Below are 27,155 nucleotides of genomic sequence, written 5' to 3' on the forward strand. Positions count from 1 at the left end.
GCACTGACAGGACTGTGAAGCTTTCTCAGGGTCTCGCAGCTGAAGCCTCAGGAGCTGCTCCCATGGCTGAGACGCTGACTCTCAGGATGCTGCAGGCACAGCTGACTGGACTGGACTGGATGACCCACTGCAGGACTGTTTTCAGGCAGTGTTGGAGTTTGTCCCCTGGAATCTCCATGAGACAGCGGATGGCTGGCTTCCCCCAGAGCCAGTGACACAAGAGGTGAGAGTAGAATCTGTAATGCTTTTAGGACCTGACTTTGGGGTCTCTCAAAGCCACTGATTCTGCTGGTTACACAGACAGCTCTTATTCACTGAGGGGTGTCTATAAATAGCATCAGTAGCTTGAGGTAAGGATGTGGGGCCACCTTGGAGAATGACAGTCACCAGTGAAACACCATAATCTTAATACTAACCAATTAATAGTGACCCATGTGTTCATCCATATAACCCTCATCCCATCAAATACAGACACATATTTAGTTGGGAACAAGGAATGAAAGGGCCGTAGGAATGTCTATGCACAGAGAATGGCTATGAGCCTGCAATTATGCACCAGAAATATAACTCCACTCAATTTCTCATGTCCCAGAGTAAGGTGGATAACCATGCCATGCTAAGCAAAGGCTCAAGATAGCTGTGTGGATGATAAATGTGTAGGACTGACAAAAGAAAGTCTGTACAGCAAGGTCCTGGGATGAGCGCAGCCATTCTCCTTGAATTTTTTGTACTTTGGTAACCTGCTTTGAGTGTCTGTTTTGTCTGATGTCACTGTACTGAGCACCCTCAAAAGAGCCCAAACCTTGGTTTGGGGCTGCATTTCAGGATTTCCCTGTCTGTGGGGAGATTCCCTGGAGGCAGCCCCTCTGGGCTCACCTTCTCACAGGATTATGTGTATGAGCCTTTTTCTCCACTTTAGGTTGATGTTGGCAATCGAAGCCAGAAAATTTGACATGAAGGAAACTTGCTTCTGTGGCCTCGGTGTGGTTGTGTGTCATGGTGGAGAAGGCTCTCGGCTTTCAAATGTGAGGACCTGAGCCTGACCCCGAGCATGTGGGTCGCATGATGTCAGAGTCGCATGATCACAGAGTGATCCAAAGCATCACTCTGTGCTGGAGTGATGCTTTGGATCACCCAAAGGCTCTCATGGCAACTTTCCTTCTCACCTTCCCCCATGTTTCTCATAAACAAACATGTAAAAATTATTAAATGCAGAAATACAGAATAAGAAGAAAGGTATCTTCTGCTCTTTCATAAAAAGCCCACCCCAAGGAGTCAGGCGGTAGTGCGGGGGGTTAAGCACACATGGCGCAAAGCACAAGGACCGGCGTAAAGATCTTGGTTCAAGTCCCTGGCTCCCCACCTGCAGGGGAGTCACTTCACAGGCAGTGAAGCAGGTCTGCAGGTGTCTGTCTATCTCTCGCCTCTCTGTCTTCCCCTCCTCTCTCCATTTCTCTCTGTACTATCCAACAATGATGACATCATCATCAACAAAAACAATAATGACTACAACAACAATGAAAAACAATAAGGGCAACAAAAAGGAAAAATAAAAAATTTTTTTTAAAGTCCACCCCAAATCAATGAATTTTTTTAATTTGAAAAATTTATTTTTTCCACTTCAACAATTTCATATGTAATTGAAACATCACGAGGTATTTTTATTTACTTATTAAAGAGGAGGAGGGAGAAACAGGAAAAGGGAGAACTCTGGCATATGTGATACTGGGGATTAAAATCAAGACCTCATCCTTTAGAGTTCAAAGCTTTGCCCACTGTGATGACTCCCAGTTGTATTCCTATGTCCATTTTTTCAGTTCAATATCACATCTCTGAAAACAATTCATTTATGAGTATATATAATGGCATATAACACATATGGTAATATATAAATGCATACATATATACAACATTTCCATGTTTAATACACTCATTTTTCTTGTTAAGTAATATTCTATTGTAAGATTGTGTTGAAGCTCAGAGCCATCTGATTGAGACAGGAGACTCACAGGCCCTGAGAATAAGACCAGGTACAGTGAGAGAGGCTGAGTGAAAGTGTGGGTCCTTCAAAGTATCAGTCAGTCTGGTTAATGAATGAATTCAATTTTACTGAGTTAACAAGTATAATGTCAGAACACAAGGAGCTGTTTTTAACACAGAGTGGCACAGACATGAACAGCCTGTGCTCTCTGCCCTTGAAGAGCCCATAGCTTTTTGTGAGCCAGAAACACACAGAGTCCATTTTGCAAGATGCCTGCTGAGTAAAGTCAAACCGTGTCTTTTTTTAAATTTAAATATGTATGCATGTATGTATGTCTGTGTATGTGTTTTTTTTTTTTTGGATGGAGATGATTTGGGTGGAGATCAGGGGCTTGAACCCAGGTCCTTGGCAATTGTAGCCTGTGGACTCAACTGATTGTGTGTGTGTGGTGTGGGGAGGGACAGTGTCGGGTGAAGAGGGTGGCAGAGTGTTGCCATCACCCAGCTCTTAAATGGCATATTGAGGATTGTAGCTAAGTTGTTTCATAATGTCAACCTTATATCCCAGAAGGATTTGTATGGAGAAATTTTCATTTTTCCTAAAGTTAAAGCAGTAAAGTATATTCTGGGAGTTGGTGTGTGGATGAGGTCAGCACAGAGTGGACAGTGCAAGGGGTTACTCTGAGTTTCCCCAAGGCTGGAGAAGTCTGGGGCTCAGGCAGATCCTGGCTCCCCTGACTGCAGCCTCCTGGGTGGGGTGTCTGATGCTCACAATGGCCCATGAAGACACCCTGTGGTGTCTCGGCTGTGCCCCACAGTGATGACAGGATACCTCACGGACACTTGGGAACATGGAGACCCCCCATATTTCCAGAAGTAACACGGCCAGGGTAGAAATAAGGCTTCAGAGGTTTGTTGAAAGTGGTTTTGAAAGTATAAAGAAAGCTACAGCTTGTCAGATTGTAGAAAGAGATCAGTCCTTTCTCATACTGCAGAAAAATACCCACTGCCAAGGGGAGTTCTGGGACACTGAGAATGGAAGTGGGTGTGGAAAGTGCCTTGTACTCATTGTTCTCCAGGGAAAGTACCCAGAACCCATTTTTAGGACAAACAGAGATGTCTCCTTTCCGTGTAACTGAGTCCACACACAGTCCTATTTCCCACCTGTCTTTCCATGCCACATCCACCTCCCAGTAATGATCACCAGCCGAGAAGCTGTTCTCCCCCAGAACAGCCATGTGAGTGTCAAACCGCTGAGGATTGTCAGGAACATCTCGTTTTTCCACAGTAGCCCTCACATATTTTCTGTTCTCTGTTATTTCTAGATGAGGATGAGCAGTTTTCTCATCCAGTATTATGTCTTCTGCAGGAAGAAGAGTAGATTAATTAATTGTAAGACTGAAGATAATTCCTACTTTAGGCTTCAGAGGCTTTAGGTAAAGGTCTTACTTAGATGACATCTCATATAGCCTCTGTAAGGTGGGTGAAAACAGGGGTGAGAAAAAAATCAAAGATGAGAAAGAGAGAAAGTTCACTGGGTAAGGAGATGCCTTGTTATGCACTTGTCCCAAGCACCAGTGCCATCCCCACTGGGGAGGTGCTGTGTCAACAGAAAAGCAGGAGCTGGGGGGCTTCACCTCTCTCCATTTTTCCCTGAGTGTCTGAATTACAAACAAACAAAACTGGTTTACCAGAGCAGTGAAATTTTGTGTGTGGCACCTTGCCTCGGGAAGAAAAACAGAGGAAGGAAGGAAGGAAGGAAGGAAAGAAGGAACAAAGGGAGGGAGGAAGGAAGGAAGGGAGGGAGGATGGAAAGAAGGAAAACCTGAGTGCTTCTGGGTACTTTTCAAAAACTCAAAGACATTAAAGAAATTACAACTCTATTTCCCTACCCAAAGGATATTCCATCTGTATTATCTAAACAAGGTTTTCGGCGAATTTACTAAACCAATTCATCTGTGGAAAAGACAAACCCAGAGGATCCAGAGGAAACACTGATGAGGGGAGAATGACATGTCACCACAAGCTCCTGAAAGGCCTCAACAAGCGTCCTAGTCTTGTAACATTTAACTCTCTTTCTCTCACTCTCTCTCTGCCTCTTGGACTCCTGTGACATTAATGAAATGACTGCTAAAATTTTCAACAGGAACTTTAAATCCGCTGTGCCTGCCTTGAAAGCAAAGCAGAGGGCTGCTCAGCCAGGGGAGCAGCATCTGCAGACACAGAGTCTGAAGCGCCCCAGGTGCTCCAGGAGAGGACAGTGTCCAGTGCAGCCAGAAGAGAGGAGGAGGGGAAGGGGCGGGGTCTGGCCCAGGGGAAGAAGGCGGGGTCACTGAGGCCCTGAGACCACTGGGGATTCTGCCCTATCTCTGGGGAGATGGAGGATGGACAGACTGGGCAGGAAAATGTGTGAAATGGGGGAGGACTATTTTTTAAATAATCTTTTATTTATTTATTTATTTAATATATAGGACAGAGAGAAATTGAGAGAAGAGACAGCGAGGGAGAGAAACAGAGAGAGTCCTGTAATAATATTGTACCACTTGTGAAGCTTTCCCCCCTACAGCTGTGGAGGACTATTAACAATTGCTCAATGGAGTTTTGACTGCAAAGAAAGTGAAATAAGGAAGCGAACACAATTAGATCAAGTGTTTGTTGCCATTTGAATCTGTCTTCTCCCGGATGGAGACTTTACAGCATATGTGCAGGCTAAAGGTTACTACCAGGGGCTGTGAGAGAATTGAGTGTGAGCTGGAGAAAATCAAAAATAAATTTCATGTCTTATCTTTTTTATTCTTTTTTGTTTCTGGAGCAATGGTGTCTGTGAATGTGGAATTATTTTTATAGAATCATGTTACAGGTGTGAATTTAAAAAAAAACAGGATGAGACTTTTATAAACTTTGATCCGTTGTTGTGGAGCCAAGGACTTTAAAGGGAGTGAAGGGATCTAGGGTGGGACCTTGAGTCTCAAGGTGCAGGAAGAATAGCCTGGTGGATGGGGAGGTGTGCTCCCAGCTTGGGGGATGTGAAACTGTACCTTTGTGGCAAGGACAGTTTCTTCCTTCCTTCCTTTCTTTTTTTCTCTCCTTCGATTTTTCTTTCCTTCCTCCTTTCATTTTTATTGCCACAGGGTTATTGCTGGGAATCAGTGTCTCCACTATTAATTCACCATTATCAACAAACTTTTTTTTTTAGAGAGAAAGGAATTGAGAGGGAAGAATGAGGTAGAGAGGGAGAGAAAAGTGGCACCTGCAACACTACTTGCCCTGGCAGTAGGGGACTAGAAACTTCAACCAGGCTCACTGCACTTAGCAAACTGCATCCAACCAGATGATCCACACAGACTGCCTTCTAAACCTACATTCCCCAATAATGGGTATTTAAAAAGGATGCAGTGATGGCTTGTTTCCCACTGGCCTACAATAATATTTTAGACAAATGACTCAATTTTATTACTGAGTTGCAAGCCTTTCACATTCATTTAAAGGAGTTTTATTCTGAAACAAATTTTTTATATTTAGTGCCTTAGTGCTTATTGAATTCAAGGTGCACATATTTCAACTAAAATGATTGTCAGAGTTCAAAATACATATATATTACTTGGGCCAAAGCATTCTATAAAAGACTTGAAGAAAGTTTAACTTGTAATCACAAATCATACTTCATACACCTTATAAAAACTGAAATTTACCTGCATATCTCCGGAGATTGTCCAGACCTACAGACAGAAAGGAATATTCGAGGTTAGCTGACTAACTAGCAAGGCATTGGCTGTGTGAGGAATGACATGTGGGCATTAAAGTGGAGAATTTAGACTTCACTTACCTTCCTTTCCCAGGGCTTTTCTTCGGGCTGCAACCAGGCAGAGAGAGAGAGAGAGAGGTGTAGGTCAGTGTTCTGATGGGACACTGGCTGTGATTCCAATTTAGTATCATGAGGGTGAAAGACAAGACTTACCAAGTTGCCCAGTAAGTGTAGCTAAAAAACAAAAGAAGAAGGAAATAGAGGTAAAAATATTTCTATTTTTACTCTAAGAAATTGGATATAAGATTTTGCTTCTTCATAAACTCTAGACTATCAGTGAATATCTGTGTCAGAGTCAGTCATGTGAGGCTCACAGGCTGACAGGACCATGTGGCCCAGACACTGAGCTGGGGTAGCAGCAGCCTGTGCAGACACACTGCAGGGCTGTCAGGGACAGCCTGCTGCTTCCTGTTCTCACAGCAGCTCTCTGCCTGCTGCTTTTCAGCAACTGCTGTCCTGCTTCAGTCTCCACCACAACATGCCTGAGTTCAGTCTCTGTCATCTCACCAGGGAAATGTCTGTGCAAAGTCTAGTTTGTCCTGAGAGGTTTTCTTCTGCTCTGGGGACAGTGTGAGCAGCATGAGCCAGTGTGTCACCCCAGGGACATCACAAGCAGCCTGTCAGTGTGGCTCCATGCTGGGAGCCCTGTGCTCCTGAGACACAGGGCAGCACCCACACTCCTGCAGCTGCTTCTAGCAAAGATGTTTCCATTGTTTTAATCATAAATGCCATTTGTTTACTACAAAATACATGTTACCATGGGCCAGGACCCAGGTTTGAGACCTCATTAATTATTTGTGAATCTTCACAAGTAATGAACCATGTCTGCAAGTGTCTATTTCTCTCTCTCCATTCCAATCTCCCCCTCTCAATTTGTCTGCATCCCACCTGATAAAATAGAGATCAAAAAATTAAAAAGAACAAATGAACACTGAAAGATTTGGATTCATAGTGCCAGCACTGAGATCCAGCTATATCCCTGGTGGCAAAAAAAATAAATAAACTAATAAAGAGAGATTGAATATCAGTTGGGTTAGTGGATAGCTGATGAGGAGAGCACACACTTCCTTGTGTGAGAATCTGGTGCCAGGCCAATGAAACAGGAGAGCACCATAGACAGCACCCAGAGGAGGTTGCAAAGAGTCAGGCAGTGCTCTGGCTTTTGTTCTTTAAGTCTCTCTGTTTCTCTTTCTGTCACTTCCTCCCTCTGTCTCATTCTAACTGAAATTGAAGGAACAGGAAATCTATTCAGAGCAGATGATCCTGTAGCTACTTCACCACCAGAAGAAAAAGCAAGAAAGGAAGAAAAAAAGAAAAAAAGGAAAAAGAAGAAAGAAAAAGAAGAAAGAAAATTGATGATTTGTAAAATGTGGAAATTGTCTTTTTTAATGTGTGAATCCACCTTCTAAGCCATTTTTTTCATTCAGCTAGAAGGACACACAGAGAAAGAAAGAGTGAGGTAGACATAACGGGAAACCCCACAACACAGAGGCTTCCTCACTTGTCACAGCCCCTCCCTATGCGACCAGGGCTGAGACCTGAGTCCCTCACCAATGAGGGAAACCAACTGGAGAGCTGTAGCTCTGGTTCTGAATATCTTTTTATGTGAATTGTTAATATATTTAGTACATTAAGCCTACTATTCAATGATAGGGCAACTCTATAAAGTAGAAATAGATATGACTCACCATTTTCTTCCACTAAATAACCTAAAGAGAGAAAGAAAATAAGAAACCATGAAAAATAATAAAGATAAATCAAAAATATAGATGGAAAAATCTTTGACATACATATACTGTCTATGGATGACATAATTAGAATGCTGATCCTACAGAAATATTCAGAACCTTGAGGCAGCCAGTGTGGAGGTCAGAAGACAGCTCATCAGGCAAAGCCTGTGCCTTCCTGTGGGAAATACCCTGGTGACCAGTTCAGAACTTCCTGGGAGCATGGATGGAACCTGGGGACCTGCATGCATGGAGGAGTGGTGCTGGGGGTGGCTGTTCTCTTTTTGTCTTTCTTCCCTTTTTCTTCTCTCTGTACTCCCTCTCTCTCTCTTTAAAAAAAGTAAAGAACATTATTCAGCAATGGTGTTCAGAGTAGTCTTGAGCATGTAAGAGTCCCCACACAGCATGGAGAAGGCCAACAGCAGTGGCTGAAGTATGTATTTAGCATCTCATCATATAAAGTACATTTCCACTCATTAGCACCCAATAACAGAGCACTGAAGAAAAAGATAAAAGTCTCTATTTATATGCTGATTTCTGTCTCAAAAAATAAGTATGAAGTATGTAGGAATATGTAAACATTCTAAATAGTGCTAAAATTAACATAAGTGTCTATATGAAAGCTTTCAATAATTTCAAGGGAAATTTTTTCCAACATACCATAGTGTTACTATTAAACCAAAAAAAAAATTCCCAGATAACATATAATTCAAAATAGTGCAATTTGTATAACATTTAAATTTTTTAAAAATATTTATGTGCAAAATTCAAAGATTGATCTTCCACTGTGTATTGAATAATGAAAATGCTTTACTTGACCAAATGCACTTTTCTCTACTATTAGTGCCTTTAGAGTGAAAATAAATACTACTCACGAATTTGTTCATTCAATTCCACTGTAAAAAAAAAGAAAAGAAAGGTAAATAATGAATGCAACGCTACTATTACAAAGGTTTATCTGACAGAATTTATAAAAATTAGTCTTGACTCAAATCTTTGAAGTTCCCACTTAATAAACTACGAACCAAGTAGATGTCAATGAGGTTGTTGTTGAACAAAGAGACCAGGATTTCATGCTCACAGACTCAACTGATGGCTTGTCAGAACCTCCCAATAAACTCAATGGAAAGTCATTACCTCAAAGGCAGAGTCTACACCTGCAGGTCCTTCTGCTGATGTCTGGTGCTCTCTATAGGGTGTTCCAGAAATAATGTGGGTCAGGTGAAGGCTGAGATGTGCTGACAACTCTATTGGGTATATCATGGAGTGTACCCTCCTGACAGACACCAACTCTATAAATCAATGCACCTTCAATAAGTAACAAATTGGAAAACTAATAGAAAGACAATGTATTCATTGTTACTTACACTATATGTTTTCCAAGTGTCTGGAGAAGGGCCAGTGAGATTTTATTTAGAAATTGTGTGTGTGTGTGTGTGTGTGTGTGTGTGTGTGTGTGTGTGTGTGTGTGTGTGTGTGTGTGTGAATGTGTGTGTGTTTAAGGTGATTAAAGAATCAGGAGTAACTGACAATTATCATAAAATGCTGAATACACCAAGAACACATCCTGGGCACAGAAAGAAACACCTTATAGAGTGTCTGAATTTAAGATAATACAGATCTAACATGATCCTCTGGAAACTGATGTGTATCATAGTCAAGGATTCAAAATATGAGGGATCCTGGTTTGTTAGAAGGATCCTCCAGTCTTCAGTGAGGTGGACAAAGTCCTCCAAGTGTCTTTTACACAGGTTTATCTTCCCATTCTGAATGAGGGTAATAGATTAAAAACATCAGTGATACTATGAGCAAGAAATCAGTGGAGCCCGTGACTGGGAGCAGGTTATGTCCCACATTTCAATGCAGCAGCACCAGGTGCCTTTCCTGGTGTCTTGATGGCTCTTAGTTGGGCATTTAGCTCTGTGATTGTCCAGTTCCTCTTCTTTCAGAATAGAGTTCTGTTTGCAAGCTGGAGAAGTTTTAGGGAAACTAATGATCCAACAAAATTGAGAGAAGCTCTCAGAAGATAGGACAAGAGATAAAAACAGAAACAGCAGAATCCCAAGTCCAGTTATATTGACATGCCTTTATTTGTGAAGACATTTTCATTATTAAAGCTCTGTGTTAAATTACCCATTTAATATTCTAGTGTTTTTTTTTTCTTGACCATAGGAGGGGCGGAGTAACTGTGAATGTTTTTTTTTTTTCTGTCATCCTTATCTATATGGATCTTCGTTGTCCATGAAACAGTGACATGAAATATATAATGAGTGGGTGCCTGGTTGTGGTGCCAAGACCAACCAGTCTCCCCTGAACTAGTGAGAGCTCTGCAGACTTTCTAAGGACAACATAGATTTTTAGGAAAAAAACAGGGATTAAAAAGAATGAACTTCAATGAACAAGTGAGGTCAGCCCAGTACAATGGGAGTTGCAAGCACAGTGCCAAAGAAAACAAAAAGAAAAGGAAAAGTTATTATTTCTTTTTTTAATTTTAAAATTTTTTTATTATTAATTTTCCTTTTAGTTACCTTTTTAAATTTTTGTTGTAGTGATTACTTTTTTAACCAGAGAACTGCTTAGCTCTGATTCATGGCTCTGTGGGGCGGGGGGGGGTTGAACTTGGGTCTTTGGAGCCAGAGATAGTCTCTTTGCATAACCATTATGCTATCTACCCCTATCTATGATATTTTAATTTTAATGTATGGAAGTACACATCTAGCTTATTCTTATTCTTATTCCATAGGACAGAAAGAAATTGGGAGAGGAGGGGAGATACAGAGAAAAGGAAAAAAAGATACTTGCAGACCTGGTTCAATGCTCATGCTGTGGATCCCTTGCTGGTGGGGAGTAGGGGGATGGCGCGGGCTCCACCCATGTCCCTGCACTTGATGATATGTGAGTTTAACCGTGTGCACCAGCACGCAGCCCACCAATGTTTCATTCAAATACGAGGACAGAGAGAGCAAGAAGAGTGTGACAGATGGAGGTGGAAACCCCACAGAGCAAAGAAGCTTCCCCACTTGCCACAGCAGCACCCCTGCACTGCCTGGGCTCATACCTGAGGCCCTCACAGCAGTGTAGAAGCTTACCTGGAGAGCTGTCTCTCTGGTCCTGTGTTGGACAGTATGCCAGCTTCCCCCTACTTAACGCTGCAGTCTATTTACATAACCACTGTTAACTAAGAACCACCCTGCCTACAGGGCATTGGTTTAATCCCCACTGGTTCACAATGTTTTTTTGCTCTGCCCCCTCTCCTAGTACACCCTGATTTCCACCAGTCTCTTTTTGCTCCACCCTCTCTATGTCACATCCTGTTTCCACTCTACTTGGCGAGTATATATACAGCTGCTTTTCTGAGTAAACACACTTGGGATTGCCTTCTGGCTCTGAGAGTCCCAGAGTCTATCTCCTGCGATGCTAGCCCAGCATGAGTTCCTGATCCCTCTCCCACGCAGCAGCCTAGGTTGGCTCCAGTTGAGTTCTCTCCAACCCAGAGAGCACCTGCTCGGGAAGAAGCACCCTCAGGCTATCCGAGCAGTCCTGAATAACATTTTTATGCAAATTGCTAATATATTTCATGCATTAAACATACTATTCAATAAAATTGTGCATTTAAGCAGAAAGAGGTATGACTCACCATTTTCTTTCGATAAAAGTTCTGTAAAAAAAGAAAAATAATAAAGATAAATCTGCAATTATCAACATATTAGAAGGGACTTTTTCTTTTCTTCTGTTTTCTTTTTGCCTTTTTTTTTTTTTTTTTTTTTTTTGCCTCCTGGGTTATTGCTGAGGCTCGGTGCTTCCACTATGAATCCACTGCTCCTGGAGGTTATTTTTCCTTTTTGTTGCTCTTGTTGCTTTTTGTTATTGTTATTATTATGTAATTTTTGGATAGGACAGAGAGAAATTGAGAGAGGAAAGGAAGACAGAGAGGAGGAGAAAGACAGACACCTGCAGACCTGCTTCACCACTTGTGAAGCAACACCCCTGCAGGTGGGGAACCTGGGGTTCAAACCAGGATCCTTGAGTCAGTCCTTGAGCTTTGCACCATGTGTGCTTAACTCATGGCGCTACTGCCTGGCCCCCAGTAGGGAATTTTTAAAGTAATCATGGTCAACTCATTCAAGCTTCACTAGATTAGGCTTACCCAAGGAGGTAAACCTGATCCTGATCCAAGGAACATGAGGGTTGGGTTTGAGACTGGAGGAAGTAGGATTTGTCTTTCAAGATTCACCTGGATGGTCTAAGAGATGCCAAGTAAACTCCATTAGCTGGAGTGTTATCATTTCAAAGACAGAGTCAGCCTACAGACCCTTCTGGTAATTGTCTGGAGCTCATGTGGGATGATTCAAGATGATACATTCCAGTTCTCCACAGGGACTGAGCACCGAGAATCAGGAGCAGGGTCAGTGAGACTGTAGTCAGGGCTGGGGAGTCTAAAGACAATGTAGAGTCTCTGGAACCATCTAAGGAGCATTCACGGCCCAGACACAGAGATCCAGGACATTGTTAAAATAGATGCTTTTGTTGAACTCTTTATTGAGAGATGAGTCTAATGTAAAATCAATGCCAATTAATACCCTGGGGATTGACATGTAGCATCTGACAAGGTTATGAGGGGAAGCCTGGTGATGGGACACAGAGAACACTCAGATTTTCACTGAACTGGTGAGGGCTCACCAGGCCCCCACAGATTCACAAAGATTAATCAGGAAATAGTAAAAGAGACTCTGAAACTGGAAATAAATATGTGGAAAGACACAGTGGGAAACTACTAAAAAAACACTTCTCAGTAAACACTGTTGAGCATTAAGAACCAATATATGGACAGTTATTGAAGTACATATATTTCGTGGGGGAAAAAGTCTACGCATAATGCAGCTAAAGCAAATGCTAGAAAGGCTACATTTGTTTGCTGATTTCTATCCCAAAGAAATATTTAGGAAGCATGTAGTAATATACAAATATTCTAAATTGATTAAAAAATTAAAACACAAGTTTATATGACAATTTTCACTAATTTTACAAGGAATTTTTTTCAACATACCAGTGTCACAAAACAAAAATTCTCAACCAATTTATCACTCAAAATCTTCAACAAAAATTGTCAAATTGAATCCAATAACAATAATTCAGTAAGACTAAGTGGGCTTCATCCCTGGGAAACAGGGATGGTTCAACACTCCCCAAATTAATGTAATCCACAAGTCAATCAATGTAATCCATCATATTAATAGAAACAATGATAAAACATAACACATTCATTATTAGAGTCAGCATAGCAGCCAAGCCTCCCCCATGGCTTTAGTACCTCCCTCCTCCCCCAGTGGTTGCTTTGGTATTCAAACCTGGGCTGGGAACATGGCAACGCAGATGCCTACCCAGGAGAGCTATCTCAACAACCCCAGGAAGACCACACCACACAGCCTTCCTCAACCTGCGGCCCTGGCTTTTCAGCTTTAGCAACATCTGGAAACTTCTATAAATGCCAGTGCACAGGCCCAGCTGTGAACAACTGGACCAGTAAAAAGCTGGGCAGTTGTAAGCTTGTTACTACAAGCTGTTCAGGTGCTTCTGTTTTTTTTTCTTTTTTTTATATTTTATTATTATTTTATTTATTTATTTATTCCCTTTTGTTGCCCTTGTTGTTTTTTATTGTTGTAGTTATTATTGTTGTTGTCGTTGTTGGATAGGACAGAGAGAAATGGAGAGAGGAGGGGAAGACAGAGAAGAGGAGAGAAAGATAGACACCTGCAGACCTGCTTCACCGCCTGTGAAGCGACTCCCCTGCACGTGGGGAGCCGGGGTTCGAACCGGGATCCTTATGTCGGTCCTTGTGCTTTGCGCCACCTGCGTCTAACCCGCTGCGCTACAGCCCGACTCCCTGTCCAGGTGCTTCTGATCATGCTCCCATTTGAGACTAAACATCACTTGGGTCTTTACCTTTTTTTTTTTTTTTGCCTCCAGCATTATTGTTGGAGCTTGGTGCCTATATTGTGAATCCACTGCTCTTGGGGGCCTACTTATTTTTTTTCCATTTTATTTGACATAACAGAGAGAAATTGAGACGGGAGGAGAAGATAGAGAAGGGGAGAGAAAGATAGACACTTGCTGACCATTTGTGAAGCGACTCCCCTGCAGGTGGGGACCCAGAGGGTCAAACCAGGATCATTTCACAGGTCCTTGTGCTTCATATTATGTGTTTTCAACCTGCTGTGATATAGCCTGGCCCCTGGTTTTTAACTTCTTCACTGTGCAGAATGCTATAGAGTGTCTGCCCAGACCTCTGACACTGACAGAACACAGATATTCCTCGAGGGATTTCTAGAACTGTGCACATATACAAGGAATGGGAAGCTACTAGCTCCCATTCACTTCTCATCATATTTCTATAAAACAAAGATGCATAGTTCTGTGAGAACATACAAAGTCCCTGCAGTCTTTTCTACTGGGTCCATGTGTGTGAAGCATGGCAGAAATGTAGGTCCTTATCCTTGAATTGAGAAAGTGAGATTTTCCATCAGTCCCCAATAAAGAAATTAAAAAAATAAAAACTATTAAAAAGTGAGATTCCCAGATATAATGCAACTCACCATATTCTCTAGGGAGTATACCTGAAATAAAGAAAAATATTAATTAATTATTAGGACTTCCGGCTCTGATTGACTTGCTGTTCATCTTGCCATAGTTGCGCTATTGATGCTGTGAGACAGACACAGTTTCCCTGAGACCCATTTCTGATGTGGGAGGAGTTCTGAAATGAACCTTTTAAAATTTTTTATTATCTTTATTTATTTATTGGATAGAGACAGTCAGAAATCAAGAGGGAAGGGGAGATAGAGAGGGAATGAGACAGAGAGACACTGCAGCTCTGCTTCAACACTTGCAAAGCTTTCCCCCTACAACTGGGGACCAGGGACTTTAACCCAGGTCTTTGAGCATAGTAACATGTGCACTCAACCAGGAGCACCACCAACAGGCTCCTAGAAATAACACTTCTTTCTAATATACATCCCATTGTAGAGACAACCCAGCTAAGCAGGGATGTTATGGAGAAGAAGGTAAACTTAAAATTTAGACTTCAAAACAATAGTCTGGAGTGAAGTATTTCAGCGTTCAGTGTACCCATCAAAGATGAGCTGTGAAGCAAATTTATGGTAAAAGCTATTAACTTTTATCATGTGGACAAGGACTGATATCAATTTCGAACATACCTAGTTTTCTTCTAGTTTGTACAAAAATAACACCAAAGGCTGTGACAATAGCCAGGAGACACAGGGGCACAGCAAATCCCACGATCCAGGGCCAGAGCCTGGGGAACACGGTATCTGAAACACAGGAATTATCATCATTGAGACTGAGATTGGCATCAGTGACCTGACTTCTATGAACAAACCCCAAGTGTTTTCTCCTGGGAGGCATGTGAGCAGGACAGAGATTCTAAGCCTCAGACTCCCTCCCTACAATTCACAGAAACCCAGGAATCCTGGAGAGGCTGTTGCTCCCCTCTACTTATTAAGAGAGAGAGATAAAGACAATTTACAATGACTTTGTTTCAACGTATCCCAAACTTAACAATAATGCATCAGATGCCAATGTGTTCTCCATCAAGAGTGCCAAACCTTGATAAATGGACACTGGTAACTATACTTCTCTTATAATACATACAATACTGCAAATGCTATGAAGAGTCTTATTATATCCAACTCTCCTCTCTCCTTTTTTAACTTCATCAATCAGACTTTGTTACTGTCCTTTCTACTCAGTTACCTTCCACACAACAGTATGTGGGCCTGACAAGAAAGCAACAGGTAGGACAGGCTAAGTTAGACTCAGTGAGGTTCTGGGAGATGCAGGACAGTTAGCAAAATGGGCTTCAAAGTCTAGGTCAGGAAGGTCAGTAGTTGCCTGAGGGCACAGAGGTGGTTGGTGAAACTGACCAGAATGACTTAATTTGACCAAATTGTTCAAATAGACTATGTTCCCATGTAGCAGGAGTAAAAGAAGTTTAGAAATAACTTAAACAGATTACTCAAAATATTTAACCATCCTATGAAACCTTGTACAGCCATGTAAGCATTACAATAAAATAAGGTATTGACATGTTCTGTCAACCTCAGGAAAATGTAAAACAGACAAAAGATGAATTTTCCACAAGCTCTCCAATAACAACTACAGTAGGTGGGGTAGAGCATCCTCCAGGCCCCTCACCCTCAGGTGTTGGATGCTGTCCCATCCTTGCTCGGCAGAGATCTCTCAGGATTCTCACACTGGAGGGCACTGACCTGACACAGAAACATGTGCTTTCTTCTCCTCACTGAGGACTGGGTTCCTTATGGCACAGGACACATCTCTTGACCTGGTGTCTACAGTGACAGATGTTTGCACGTGTAACAGGCCATTCTCTGCTGCTGTCTTGGTCTCAGAGGCTAGTGTCAAACGCTGACCTTGCAGGTCCCTCCATTGCACCTCAGGCTCTGGGTACCAGCCCCTGGATGTGCAGGTCAGCTTCATCTCCCCAGTGCCTCCAGGCTCAATGTGAATCTGTGGGACTGTGCCTGAGGCTGGGAAAAGAGAGGGATAGGTGGGTTAAAATGCAGTAGTTTATAGGTTTATTGTCATTTACTTTTGGGTCTCAACTTGTGCTTCCTAATTAACCTCTATGAATCTAAATTCTCTAATTTATAAAAGTGAATGTTAAAAAACACTGACCACAGTGGTTGGGAACCCAGACTTTTGGTGGTGGGTATGGTGTGGAACTACATATGTACTGCCATCTTACATTCTTTTAACCATCATACAAATAAAAAAATGATAAAACAAAACAAAGAAACAGACACAAAAACACTGATCACCATGGTTGGGAACACAGAACTTTGATGTGGATTTAAACCCCTACTGTCTTTAATCTTGTAGATAACTATTAAATCATGTATTAAAATTAAGAGGAAGTGAGAAAAATGTTTCTGCCTCAAAAGATCATCACTCACCGATGTGATGACTACTATTGTTCATTCTTCCAGATGTTGTGACAGAAACAGAAAGACAAGAAGTGCACCAAACCTTCCTCCAGCACCTTGGGAGCTGGGCTCAACCCAGGGTCAGCACATGGAGAAGCAGATACACTGTGAGGTGAGTTACCCCAATACCCTAACTGGAGAATCTTAATATGGGTAGCACAACACTCTAAAAATCCATGTGCAATCTGGGGAGCTAAGGGAGAAGAGTAGTCACTGGTTTCTGAGACAAGTTATTCGTTGTTCCATAAATACCCATTTCCCCTTTTTGTGACGCTTTCCAGTGTGGCCTCCCTGGCAGGCTGGGCATGTTCTCACCATCACATGGCTCAGATGCACAGCCACAGGCAGCTAATGGGTCCCTGACATATTGGTCTGGTCTGTGGACAAACTGACTTTCACATTGTCACTAACATCAATTCAATAGAGGTGGAGCCTGAGGCTAGTCATCACCTTGCTGGCTGGTGCAGTTTCTAAGGAGACAGTGTTAACAGTGGGCCTGCCTGTCAGGTAAAGACTTTGTGCTCCAACCTGCTCTGCACTGAGGAGGTGTTGTTGGAAGTGATGGGAAATGGTGGGAATATGTGTGTCTCCTAGGGTATTTCCTAAAAGAAAGAGGGACATCATTCCTTCCTCTTTCTCTGGTATTAAGGGCTGGAGCTCTGGGTCAGTGAGTCATCTGTGAAAATGAATTAAGGGGGCAGGTGGTGGTGTCCTGGTTGAGCACACACACCACAGTGAGAGAGGACCCAGGTTCAAGTCTCTAATGTCAAGTTACTCCATTCACCACTCGCAGAGGAGAAGTTTTATATACTGTCATGGGGTGTTGAATGAATGTCTAGACCCGATAGATGGCAAAGTGACTAGTGAGGGCTCCTCTAGCCCATCACGTCTATCCACCCTTTTATCATGCAAGTGCTCTCAAGGGGAACATTCCAGACTGTCACTGAGTAGGAGTTTGGGGTGTTTACTTGCCATAATGGTCAGGGACTCCTGCAGGATTCTTGCCATCTTTGTGAGGTCAAGGCTATTAAACTCTCTTGGAAAGAATGCGGTGACTTCTCTTAAGCTCTATTGTAAGAAGGGTGTCATAGTTTGCCCAGATTTCAGAACAATGTTTTATCATGTTTTTAGAGAAAAGGCTGATTCAAGCCCAGTGTCTGTTTTGAACTAGAACTTGAGAGGTCCTCAGGCAAGTGCGCCTGGCTGATCATACAAGGTACACTGTTAAAACCCCCCAGTCCCCACCTACATGGAGTGGAAGCAGTGCTTCAAGTGTCTCTTTGTCTTTCTTCTTCTTCTCTGTAATTCCTTCCTTCTTGAGTTCTCTCTATTTTTATCAAATAAATAAATATAAGCTACTAAAAAAAGAAAGAAACTAACAACATGTAATTCAGGAGGTGACACAATGGTTAAATGGTTGAACTCCCAAATATGAGGTTCTAAGTTCAAGTCATACCAGGACATGTGTTAGAGAGAAAGAGAAAGGGAAAGATAGGAAAGGGAGGAGACGGAGAGGGAGAGGGAGAGGGAGAGGGAGAGGGAGAGGGAGAGGGAGAGGGAGAGGGAGAGAGGGAGAGAGGGAGAGGGAGAGAAGAAGGAGGAGGAGGAGAAGGAGGAGGAGGAGGAGGAGGAGGAGAGAGAGGAGATGAAAAGAAGAAATTCAAACTTTCCTACCCTTTCCTGATTTCTGGGGCAACCTCAGATTTTATACAGGGATCCGAGTAGACATGGTGTCAGAGCAAGGCCAGAGTAAACAAGGCTACACCTGACTGGGCAATCAGGTGTCACCTGTGGGCAGGAGGAAGGTGCAGGCACCTGGCCTCACAATGCAGAGATCAGATTCTTCCTGCCTCTGTTTAGATCCTTCTGGGATTGGAAGGTAGACCAGGATGCATTCCTGTTCCTGTTTAGAGCAGAAAATACTAGAAACTCTCTTCTCTCTTTTCATTAGGCATCTTTGTTGACCTATAAAGAGGTGGACAGATCTCTCCTGCAGCCTGAAAAGTCAGGATAGACTGTTTGGAGAAACATTCTTTAACATCCAGGCCTCTGATGATTATTTCTTCATGCTCCAGTCACCAGTTTAGATTCCAACACTGTAGATTACTAACAAGGTGTCAAAACGTCATTTAAAAAATTCTAGAAATTATTTGAGTTTTCATTCCAGAGACTCACCTGTGACCAACAAGTTGAATTGTGCTTCATTTTCAAATGTGGAACTTCCAAAGTTACACCTGTACTCTCCATCATCTGAAGGGAGGATGGGATGGATACTCAGGGCCACCTGCCCTGTGGTGATTTTCTGTTTCAAAAACTCTGTCCTCCCTCGGTACTCTGGGCTCTGATCCTTCAGATGATCCCGGTAAGAAGCATAATGATGCACCAGAGCTGGAGGTCTGACTCGGTACCAGGTTACATCCATGCCCTCAGCATTTGTCTCTGGACTGAGATGACAGGGCAGCACAGCTTCTTTCCCGACTGGGGCAATGACAGGTGCTCCTGGGCCTAACACACTGAATTCACCTAGAGGCAATGAAGGAAATAGTGAAACTATTGCCAGGACTGTGTTCTGTAGAGATTTTCAGACTGTGACTATTAAATTGAAAAATCAATATATCAGGTAACCTTTAAAGCACAGCTTATTTTCCCAGAGTACACAGCAAAGTGATTTCGTAAACTTCTTTGTATCCTGAGAGGGGTCTCAGCTGTGGAGCACAGGACCTGAGTGCTTGAGGCCTTGGGGAAGAGCCTGACATTGCACAGGCTCAGCAGAGCTCTGGTCTCTCTCTCCCTCTCTCTTTCTCCCATTCACTCTAATGAAATAGGGAAATGGATCTTTAAAAATGCATTCCACTACTACTGGTGCGATCATGCATGTACCTAGAAAAGCAAGATATTCAGTTAGAATTTTCCTCAGCTAATCACACTGTCCCATCACTTGGTTGGCAGTGTCTGAACCATGAAGACTCTGCTGGTTCTCATCTGTGATTCTAGCCTCCCTCCCTCCTACCAAACCAGGGTGCTTTAATGAGTCACCAGACAAGATTTCTGTAATAACTAGCTAGATTAGCACTTATTTATAATCACAAAATTGTTTTTTAGAATAGCATTAATCAACCTTACTTATTATTATTACTACTGTTATGTTTGTCCTCACTGGGGCTATGTGCTTGACTTAATCCACAGCTTGCAGAAGACCCTTCTGTGATTTTAAGGGGGGCATTAACTCGTGTTTTCTATTATTGTTATTCATACACACAACATAATGATCCCATACTTGTATAGACAGAAAAATTATCACCATTCTAAATCTTGTTAACATTCATCATCACATCCAGCTATTTTTTTTCCCTAACTATGAGCACTTTTGAGATTCCCTGTGTTAGTAAACTTTATATATATTCCGGTGGAGGGAGAGGGGCAGTGAAGGAAAGAAAGGCTGAGAGGAGAGAACACCTCCTCAGTGCTCCTGAAGCCTCCCCTTTGTATCTGCTCCCACATCTCATAGAACTTGAATTAGTTTCTTATCCTTGGTAAAGTGTATCCTCTACCGAGTAAGCTAGTCCAGATTTATTTGTCATTTTAAAAAGATTCATTTTACTCATTTCATGAGAAAAATAGAGGGAAAAGAGAGGCCAGAACAGCACTCTCACACCTGCAGTCAGGATCAAACTTGGGACTTCTATCGTATAGATCAGTGCACAACCACTGAGCTACTTCCCAAGACACTAACTTATTTCTGTTTTACAAAACTGTTGTCATATAAGAAAATTGTACACACTACTGTTTGATCCCAAATTTCCTCAAACATTGAAAATTTCCTGAGTGATAGGAATATTTTCTAATTTTATAGCAGTTTTGTTTAAAGAGTTATTTATTTCTATGATAGACTTTCACAAGAGATGAGGAGAAAGGGCATCTGTGTGGAGAGAATCCAGAGCATGACTCTGGTATGTGCAGTGTTGGGAATTGAACCAGGAACCTCAGGCAGGTGAGGGCAGTGCCTTACTAGCTGAACCTTCTTCCCAATTACTGAGAGCTAGTTTCTCTGACCCAGACTTGAATTGGCACTATTGAGTTAACTCAGAGTGGGGCCTCTAGAGTGACTGGAGGAGAGAGAGTCTCCAGATAAACAGCCAAGTGAGAGAAGATTTGAACCTTTTCCTTCACCCCCACAGTCTCTGGCACATGCAGAGAGCTTGGAGACTTGCAGTCATCAAATATTAATGAGTCAGCTCATCGCGCCCATCAATTGAACTGGAAACTTTCATAAAAACTCTGCAGCAGTGAGGTGGCAGGGGCATGCACTTTCATTGGCAATTTAATAATAGTTTACAGGGAAAAATTCCACACTGAGCCCACCACAAAAGTTCTATGCCCCCACACACACTTACTTGATAACAACTATAATTCTCACAAAGTCTTAGTCAGTTTGGCTACTTTTGAAATTTAATTTACATGTTTGTTTTATATCTTACTGGTGCTTAGCATATTTTAACTGATCTCAATGCATTTTTTCCATTTTGAATGATTTCCTTTTTTAAGAATTGTGGCCAGTGTGTCAGGATGGAGGATTCCTCCAGATTCCACAGGGAGGTCACAAACTGGCTCCCACTCCCATCTCCTTCCCTCCTTGTCTCTTCTCTTGTCGGTTCCTAAATTGTATTCCTTATGATAAAGTTGCAATTCTCACTATAGCACTTTTATGAATTTTGTCAGTCATTTCAATGAGTAGAGTTTATTGGGGCCCCAGAGTCTGTAGTGAGCCAGGAAGAAGTGCAGGCGGGCTGAGAACCCATCTGCAGTTGGCTCTGAAATAAAGAAAATTTGGGGAGACTGAGCCTTCAGCTCCTGCAGACTCATGGCTGCACTCTGAGTAGTTCTCATCAGGGCTGGGTTAAATGAAATGGATGGAGACCCAGCTGTTGTTGGAGGGTGGATTATCTGAGAAAAGACAAAACAGTGCCCCGCTACCAACTTAATGTACAGAAGAAATACAGTCAATTTCTGTGACATTGATTTCATTTGTCAAGGAACTGAGTATCATCTGTTTAAAAAAAAATGCATCGGGAGTCGGGCTATAGCGCAGCGGGTTAAGCGCATGTGGCGCAAAGCACAAGGACCGGCGTAAGGATCCCGGTTCGAGCCCCCGGCTCCCCACCTGCAGGGAAGTGGCTTCACAGGCGGTGAAGCAGGTCTGCAGGTGTCTATCTTTCTCTCCTCCTCTCTGTCTTCCCCTCCTCTCTCCATTTCTCTCTGTCCTATCCAACAACGACAACAACAATAATAACTACAACAATAAAACAACAAGGGCAACAAAAGGGAATAAATAAATAAAATAAATATCAAAAAAAATTTAAAAAAAAAAAATGCATCAGCATGGAGGAAAAGATAAGAAGATGAAAAGGATTCCCAAATTGACTCATATGCGGTATTTTAATCAACAAGCTCCAAAAGGTTATTTCCAAAATCAAAACAATGAGCTGTGTGTGCTTACAACTGTCACCATTCACTTTATGTGTATGTATTGTGTACGTATTGAACCAAGACTATCTGAGGAGCTACCTCGCACTTCACCCTGCTTGAGGCCCCAGGTTTGAGCTCCCTCTAGGAGCATGTGTTTTGGCTGAAATATTACAGTATTTCCCAGGAAGGGCTCTAAGGCTGGGTTGAGATTTTTCCTCAGTGAGGGTTAGATTTATATACACTAATCTGCATTTTCAGGCTGCAGCACTCAGTATATTTGAAATATATAATTTCACTAGAGTGAAATTGAAAATAATAAAAGAAAATTTATAATTACAACTAAAAATATTATTATCTCTGTTAGTTTTTTTTTATTTTAAGAAAAACATGCTTGAGTGAAACCCCAGAGCAATGCTGAGAAACACAGAGGACAGGGAATCTCCCTGAGGCTGATGGAGAGATGGTGGAAGTTCAGCTCTAGGAATAAACTGAACCAATAAAGTGGAAGATGTGGTGGGAAGATGCTATTGAAAATGGGGCTGAGAGGGCACCTCAGTGAAGGAGATGCAATGAAAACATGCAGGTGAGAAGCTGAAGGTCAAGTCCAGCTCCAGGGGGAGGAAGAGCAAGTCAGGACAGGGACACAGGACACAGCTCCTAGCTCAGCAGGGACGGAACTGAGACTCTCAGGGTAACAGGGGCCCAGGGCTGCTGAGTCCAGGTGCTGAGAGCAGTGGGCAGCACACACACTGGCCTTTCCTAGTGCAGCTGTAGGAGGGGACATGGGACACTCAGCAAAATGAGCAACAGGGTAAGTTAGGACTTAATTGTAAGTTATTTAGTCATTATAAATAAGATTTGCTTTAATTGGCTGCTTTTCTACTTAGAAATCCAAGTCAGAAAATATAAAATGTAACAAGGCTCAACAACGCAAAAGAAAAGCCTAGCCTGAATGAGAACCAGCTTCAAGCCATCAGGAAAAGAGAGAAAGTCCTGGGACCATCCCCTGTAACAGAGTCCTCCCCACCCCACCCCCAGCAGGGCCCCAGCATGAGCAGACAGTGAAGGCCCTTCCCACTCACCTGTGCCTGGCCAGGGAAGCAGGGCTGAGAGCAGGAGGGTGCTGATGCCCATGCACCAGGGCTGCATCTCAGCTCAGGGCTCCTCTCAGTGTGCAGGGTCAGGTGCTCACAGGCCTGGAGGCTGCTCACTCCCTCCACACTCTTCCTGGAGCTCTGGGACCAGGAGTCCTGAGGAGAAAGCTGCCTGGTCAGGAGCAGAGTCAGGACCCCCTCAGTGGGTGAGCAGTGAACAAACACGATGCATCCAACTAGAGTCCACACATCAGCTAATGGGATGGAATTACACACAGAGCAATTTGGATATATTTCACTGGGATTGTACTGCAAGGATTCTGTGGCTCCTGTAGCCCAGCATTTCATCAGATAGAAAAAAATGTCTATACTAATACTGCTTACTCTATGATCTATTCACAGAACACTTTTTTTAAAAAAATTTATTTATTGGAAAGAGACTGCCAGAAATCAAAAGGGAAAAGGGGTAATAGAAGAGGGAGAGAGCTGAAAGGGAAACTAAAAGCAGGACCTCACTAAATTAAAAGTAAGGCACCAAAGTAAAAACCCTGTGGTGAGGGGGTAGACATGCGGCTTCCTGGGCCGGTGGGGGGTGAGGGTGGTGGGTGGGATGGGTCACAGTCTTTAGGTGGTGGGAATGGTGTTTATGTACACTCCTAGTAAAGTGTAGTCATACAAATCACTAGTTAATTAATATGAGAGGGGGGAAATTGTTTGTCTCGAAGTTTTTAAAACACAGACTGAGTCTTAATATATAGGCTGTGTATTTGATATGCGGACTCTCTCAAAAACCTAGACCAAGTAGATCAGAGACAACCAGTGGCACAGCTATTTACAAGATACTGGGTACTGTACAGCAAACACTAACAAAAGGACTTTTCAAAGTTAACCCAATTTCAAATAATGTGATGATAACATTAACTATTCATTGTCTTTCTGAACCCTAAGACAGCAGGAACCTCACATCTCCACTATAGAGCCTATATTTCTCCAGTCCTGGAACCTTAGGATAGGGCCCACTTTCCCACATGGCTCTCTTAATCCATATCAAATAATATTGCATCAGCCGATCGCAACCTAATCAATGCAACAATTGCCACCTCAACATGGTTCAGCTCAGACTGTGTCCAGAGACTTCACATGTGGAATGACAACCCTTTAGCTTCATTACTTGTGTGAGACCTTTCCTTTCATAGCATTCTCTAATTCCATCCCAGGTGGGTCACTTTCTAACAAAGTCCCAAAACCTAGATATACATCAGTCTGTGAGTGAGAGCATATGTTCACACGTATCCATAAACAAGTACAAAATATATACCTGAAAGCAGAAGTACACTAGAGTTTGCAGTGAGTAACCCCCCCCCCAACACTTCCTCTCCACTATTCCAACCTTTGGGTCCATGATTGCTCAACAATTTGTTTGGCTTTGTATGTTAACTCTCTTTTCAGCCACCAGGTTCCAGATGCCATCAGGATGCCTGTCAGGCTTCCCTGGATTGAAGACCCCACCAATGTGTCCTGGAGCTCTGCTTCCCCAGAGACCCACCCTACTAGGGAAAGACAGAGGCAGACTGGGAGTATGGACCGACCAGTCAATGTCCATGTTCAGCAGGGAAGCAATTACAGAAGCCAGACCTTCCACCTTCTGCAACCCACAATGACCCTGGGTCCATGCTCCCAGAGGGATAGAGAATGGGAAAGCTATCAGGGGAGGGGGTGGGATATGGAGATTGGGTGGTGGGAATTGTGTGGAGTTGTACCCCTCCTACCCTATGGTTTTGTTAATTTATCCTTTCTTAAATAAAAATAAATTTAAAAACAAAAAAGAAGAGGGAGAGAGACACCTGCCATACCGCCTCCCCATTCGCAAAGCTTTCCCACTGCAGGTGGGGACTGGGGACCCAAACTCAGGAACTTGCACATTGTAACATGTGCACTCAACCAGGAACACCACCACTCCACCCTTCACACTGTACTTTAGAGACCAAAATTCGATGAATGATAAGTAGTTGGTATTGGTTAGATGGTAACATCAATTTATTGTCTTCAGAAAGGTGAGCAGTAACATACAATGATAGAGCAAGGGATATTCTACACATTGGATATTTCCTGAGAAAATCTTGCATTGTAGTGGGTAAATTACTGGAAGGTCAGTGGGATGTTCCTGAGCATCAGAAACTCTCAAGTGAACTTGCTTAATAGACCCACAGAGGGGGCCAGGCGGTGGCACACCTGGTTAAGCGCACACACTACAGTGCACAAGTACCCGGCCTAAAGCCCCTGATCCCTGCCTGCAGGGGGAAAAATTCATGAGTGCTGAAGAATTTTCTCTATCTCCCTTCCTCTATCAATTATTTTATCTATATTTTCAATATTAAAATTAAGACTTAAAAATTTTATAAAAATGTAGAATGGACAGACATCACAGTATCCAAATTCTTACGGATACTCAGTGGAGATAGGGACATCTCTCCTCCTCAAAGACTTAAGAAGGGGAGCCAGAAAGTGGTTACTCTGAAGTGTCCTTTCTGAAAGGCTTAGAGTCAAGAGAAACACTTAGCAAAGAGTAACAAAAGAGGTCTACCAAACCCTGAGTGACTTGAAGGAGGGAGGTGGTTCTCTGTCATTAGTACAGTCCCCTGAGCAGTAACCTGTGTCTTTGCACAGTCAGTGGCATTACTCACTCCGTGTCAGGACCCCAGAGGAAGGCAAATGAATTACTCACAGGCAGCAGAGCACAGGCACAGAAGCAGGAGGGACAGGTCCATCAGGAGGGTCTCTCTGGAAAGCAGAGGCTCAGAGCAGGGCTGTGGGCTGAGCTCAGCTGCAGGGGGCAGAGGCCTGGGTCCCATCAGGGCTGGCAGCTCTGTTCTTAGCCACTGGCTCAGGGCCTGCAGAGGCAGAAGGTAGGAGCCAGAGGGCACAGAGCCCTGCTGGGCCTCAGATGCCAGCCTGAGACCTGGGGCCTGAGAGCCAGTGCAGCCTATGCCCCTTGGAAAGCAGTGGGCTGTGTGGACTGGTGCTCAGATAGTCAATGTCTTACATTGGTCACCACCCCAAGCTTCCATACCCTGGGCAAAATTCCAGGGTCCAACAGAATTTAGAAGTTGTAGATAACCACCTGCAGGGTGGAGGACATGGGCACAGAAGGCCCTAATCATTTTGGGCACTCACCCCAGGCTCCTTTTTGGCGGTCTTCTTCTATCTTCATTTCCATGTTCTCAGAAAGACAAATTCTCACAATGGAGGAGTTTATGCCCTGTGCTCCAACTCAACCCTTTTCTAGCACAGCTACCTCCCCTCAGCACAGGGCAGGGGGACAGCAGAGGCTGGAGCAGTGCTCACAGCAACCTCCCCTTCTTAGGGGCATCCTTTCACACAGCTGGGAGTGGGGAGAGGCAGGGAGCCAGGAGCTGGATTTGGGGTGAGCAAGGAGGGTTGAGAACCCCCAGATCCTCCTTCCTCTCCTAGGTCCTTCTCCCAGTCCATCAAAAGACAGGGCTTGTTGGATTAGGGATGGGAAAGCCCTTCCTGTCCTGTAACCACCCCTTCCTCTGCCTCAGGGCCAGAGCAGAAAGTCCAAGACCAGGGTTGCTGTGGTCATTTCATTTTTGTTTAGTAATTTCCAGTCTCCTAGCACCTCAAGAGTTAAAAATAAAACTTACAATAGTCATATGCACAAATGTTAACTAACCACAGAACGTTTCCCTGAGAGATGAGAAATCGCACCTTGATTTCACATCCAAATTTGCCTTTTGATTGTAATATAATGTACATTGTCGTTATTTGCTATTTTTTATTTAGTTAGTTTATATTGTCATTACTTATTGGATAGAGACAGCCAAAAATTGATAGTAAGGGGGAGTTATAGAGGAAGAGAGACAGAGAAACGCCTGCAACTCTGCTTTACCACTTGTGAAGCTTTCTGGAGGTGGGGCTTGAACCTGGGTCCTTGTGCTTTGTCACCTGTGCACATAACCTGATGTGCCACCATCTCAGAACAGCATTCATTATTTATTATCAAAAGAACCAGAGAATCACTCAGTCACAGGTGACACTGTGG

General features: G+C 43.1%; 1 protein-coding gene and 1 long non-coding RNA gene across 2 annotated transcripts in view; both read right to left on the reverse strand.

Annotated features, from left to right (window-relative positions):
- Positions 1 to 27,155, reverse strand: part of LOC103119633 (uncharacterized) — a 301,172-nt gene that overhangs the window by 68,201 nt on the left and 205,816 nt on the right. The gene's annotated exons all lie outside the window — the stretch shown is intronic.
- On the reverse strand, positions 1,971 to 26,309 carry LOC103119635 (butyrophilin subfamily 1 member A1-like). The gene is made up of 8 exons (XM_060196935.1): positions 26,267 to 26,309; positions 18,708 to 19,055; positions 15,798 to 16,076; positions 14,727 to 14,840; positions 5,939 to 5,959; positions 5,807 to 5,833; positions 5,673 to 5,699; positions 1,971 to 3,343 (listed from the first exon to the last, which is right to left on the reverse strand). Exons 1-8 carry the CDS (start codon positions 26,307 to 26,309, stop codon positions 2,814 to 2,816), a joined length of 1,389 nt encoding a protein of 462 aa, XP_060052918.1. The 3' UTR covers positions 1,971 to 2,813.

This window comes from Erinaceus europaeus, chromosome 9 (assembly GCF_950295315.1).
Source record: "Erinaceus europaeus chromosome 9, mEriEur2.1, whole genome shotgun sequence".
Taxonomy (NCBI): Eukaryota; Metazoa; Chordata; class Mammalia; order Eulipotyphla; family Erinaceidae; genus Erinaceus; species Erinaceus europaeus.

Bases quoted from the DNA above. Each gene is read 5' to 3' on its own strand.
- LOC103119635 (XM_060196935.1), bottom strand. From the start codon at position 26,309: ATGGAAATGAAGATAGAAGAAGACCGCCAAAAAGGAGCCTGGG. The intron at 16,077-18,707 runs GTGAGTCTCTGG...CTCTTTTCCCAG, and splicing joins ATTCAACTTGTTGGTCACAG to CCTCAGGCACAGTCCCACAG. The intron at 5,700-5,806 runs GTAAGTGAAGTC...TTCTGTCTGTAG, and splicing joins AAAAGCCCTGGGAAAGGAAG to GTCTGGACAATCTCCGGAGA.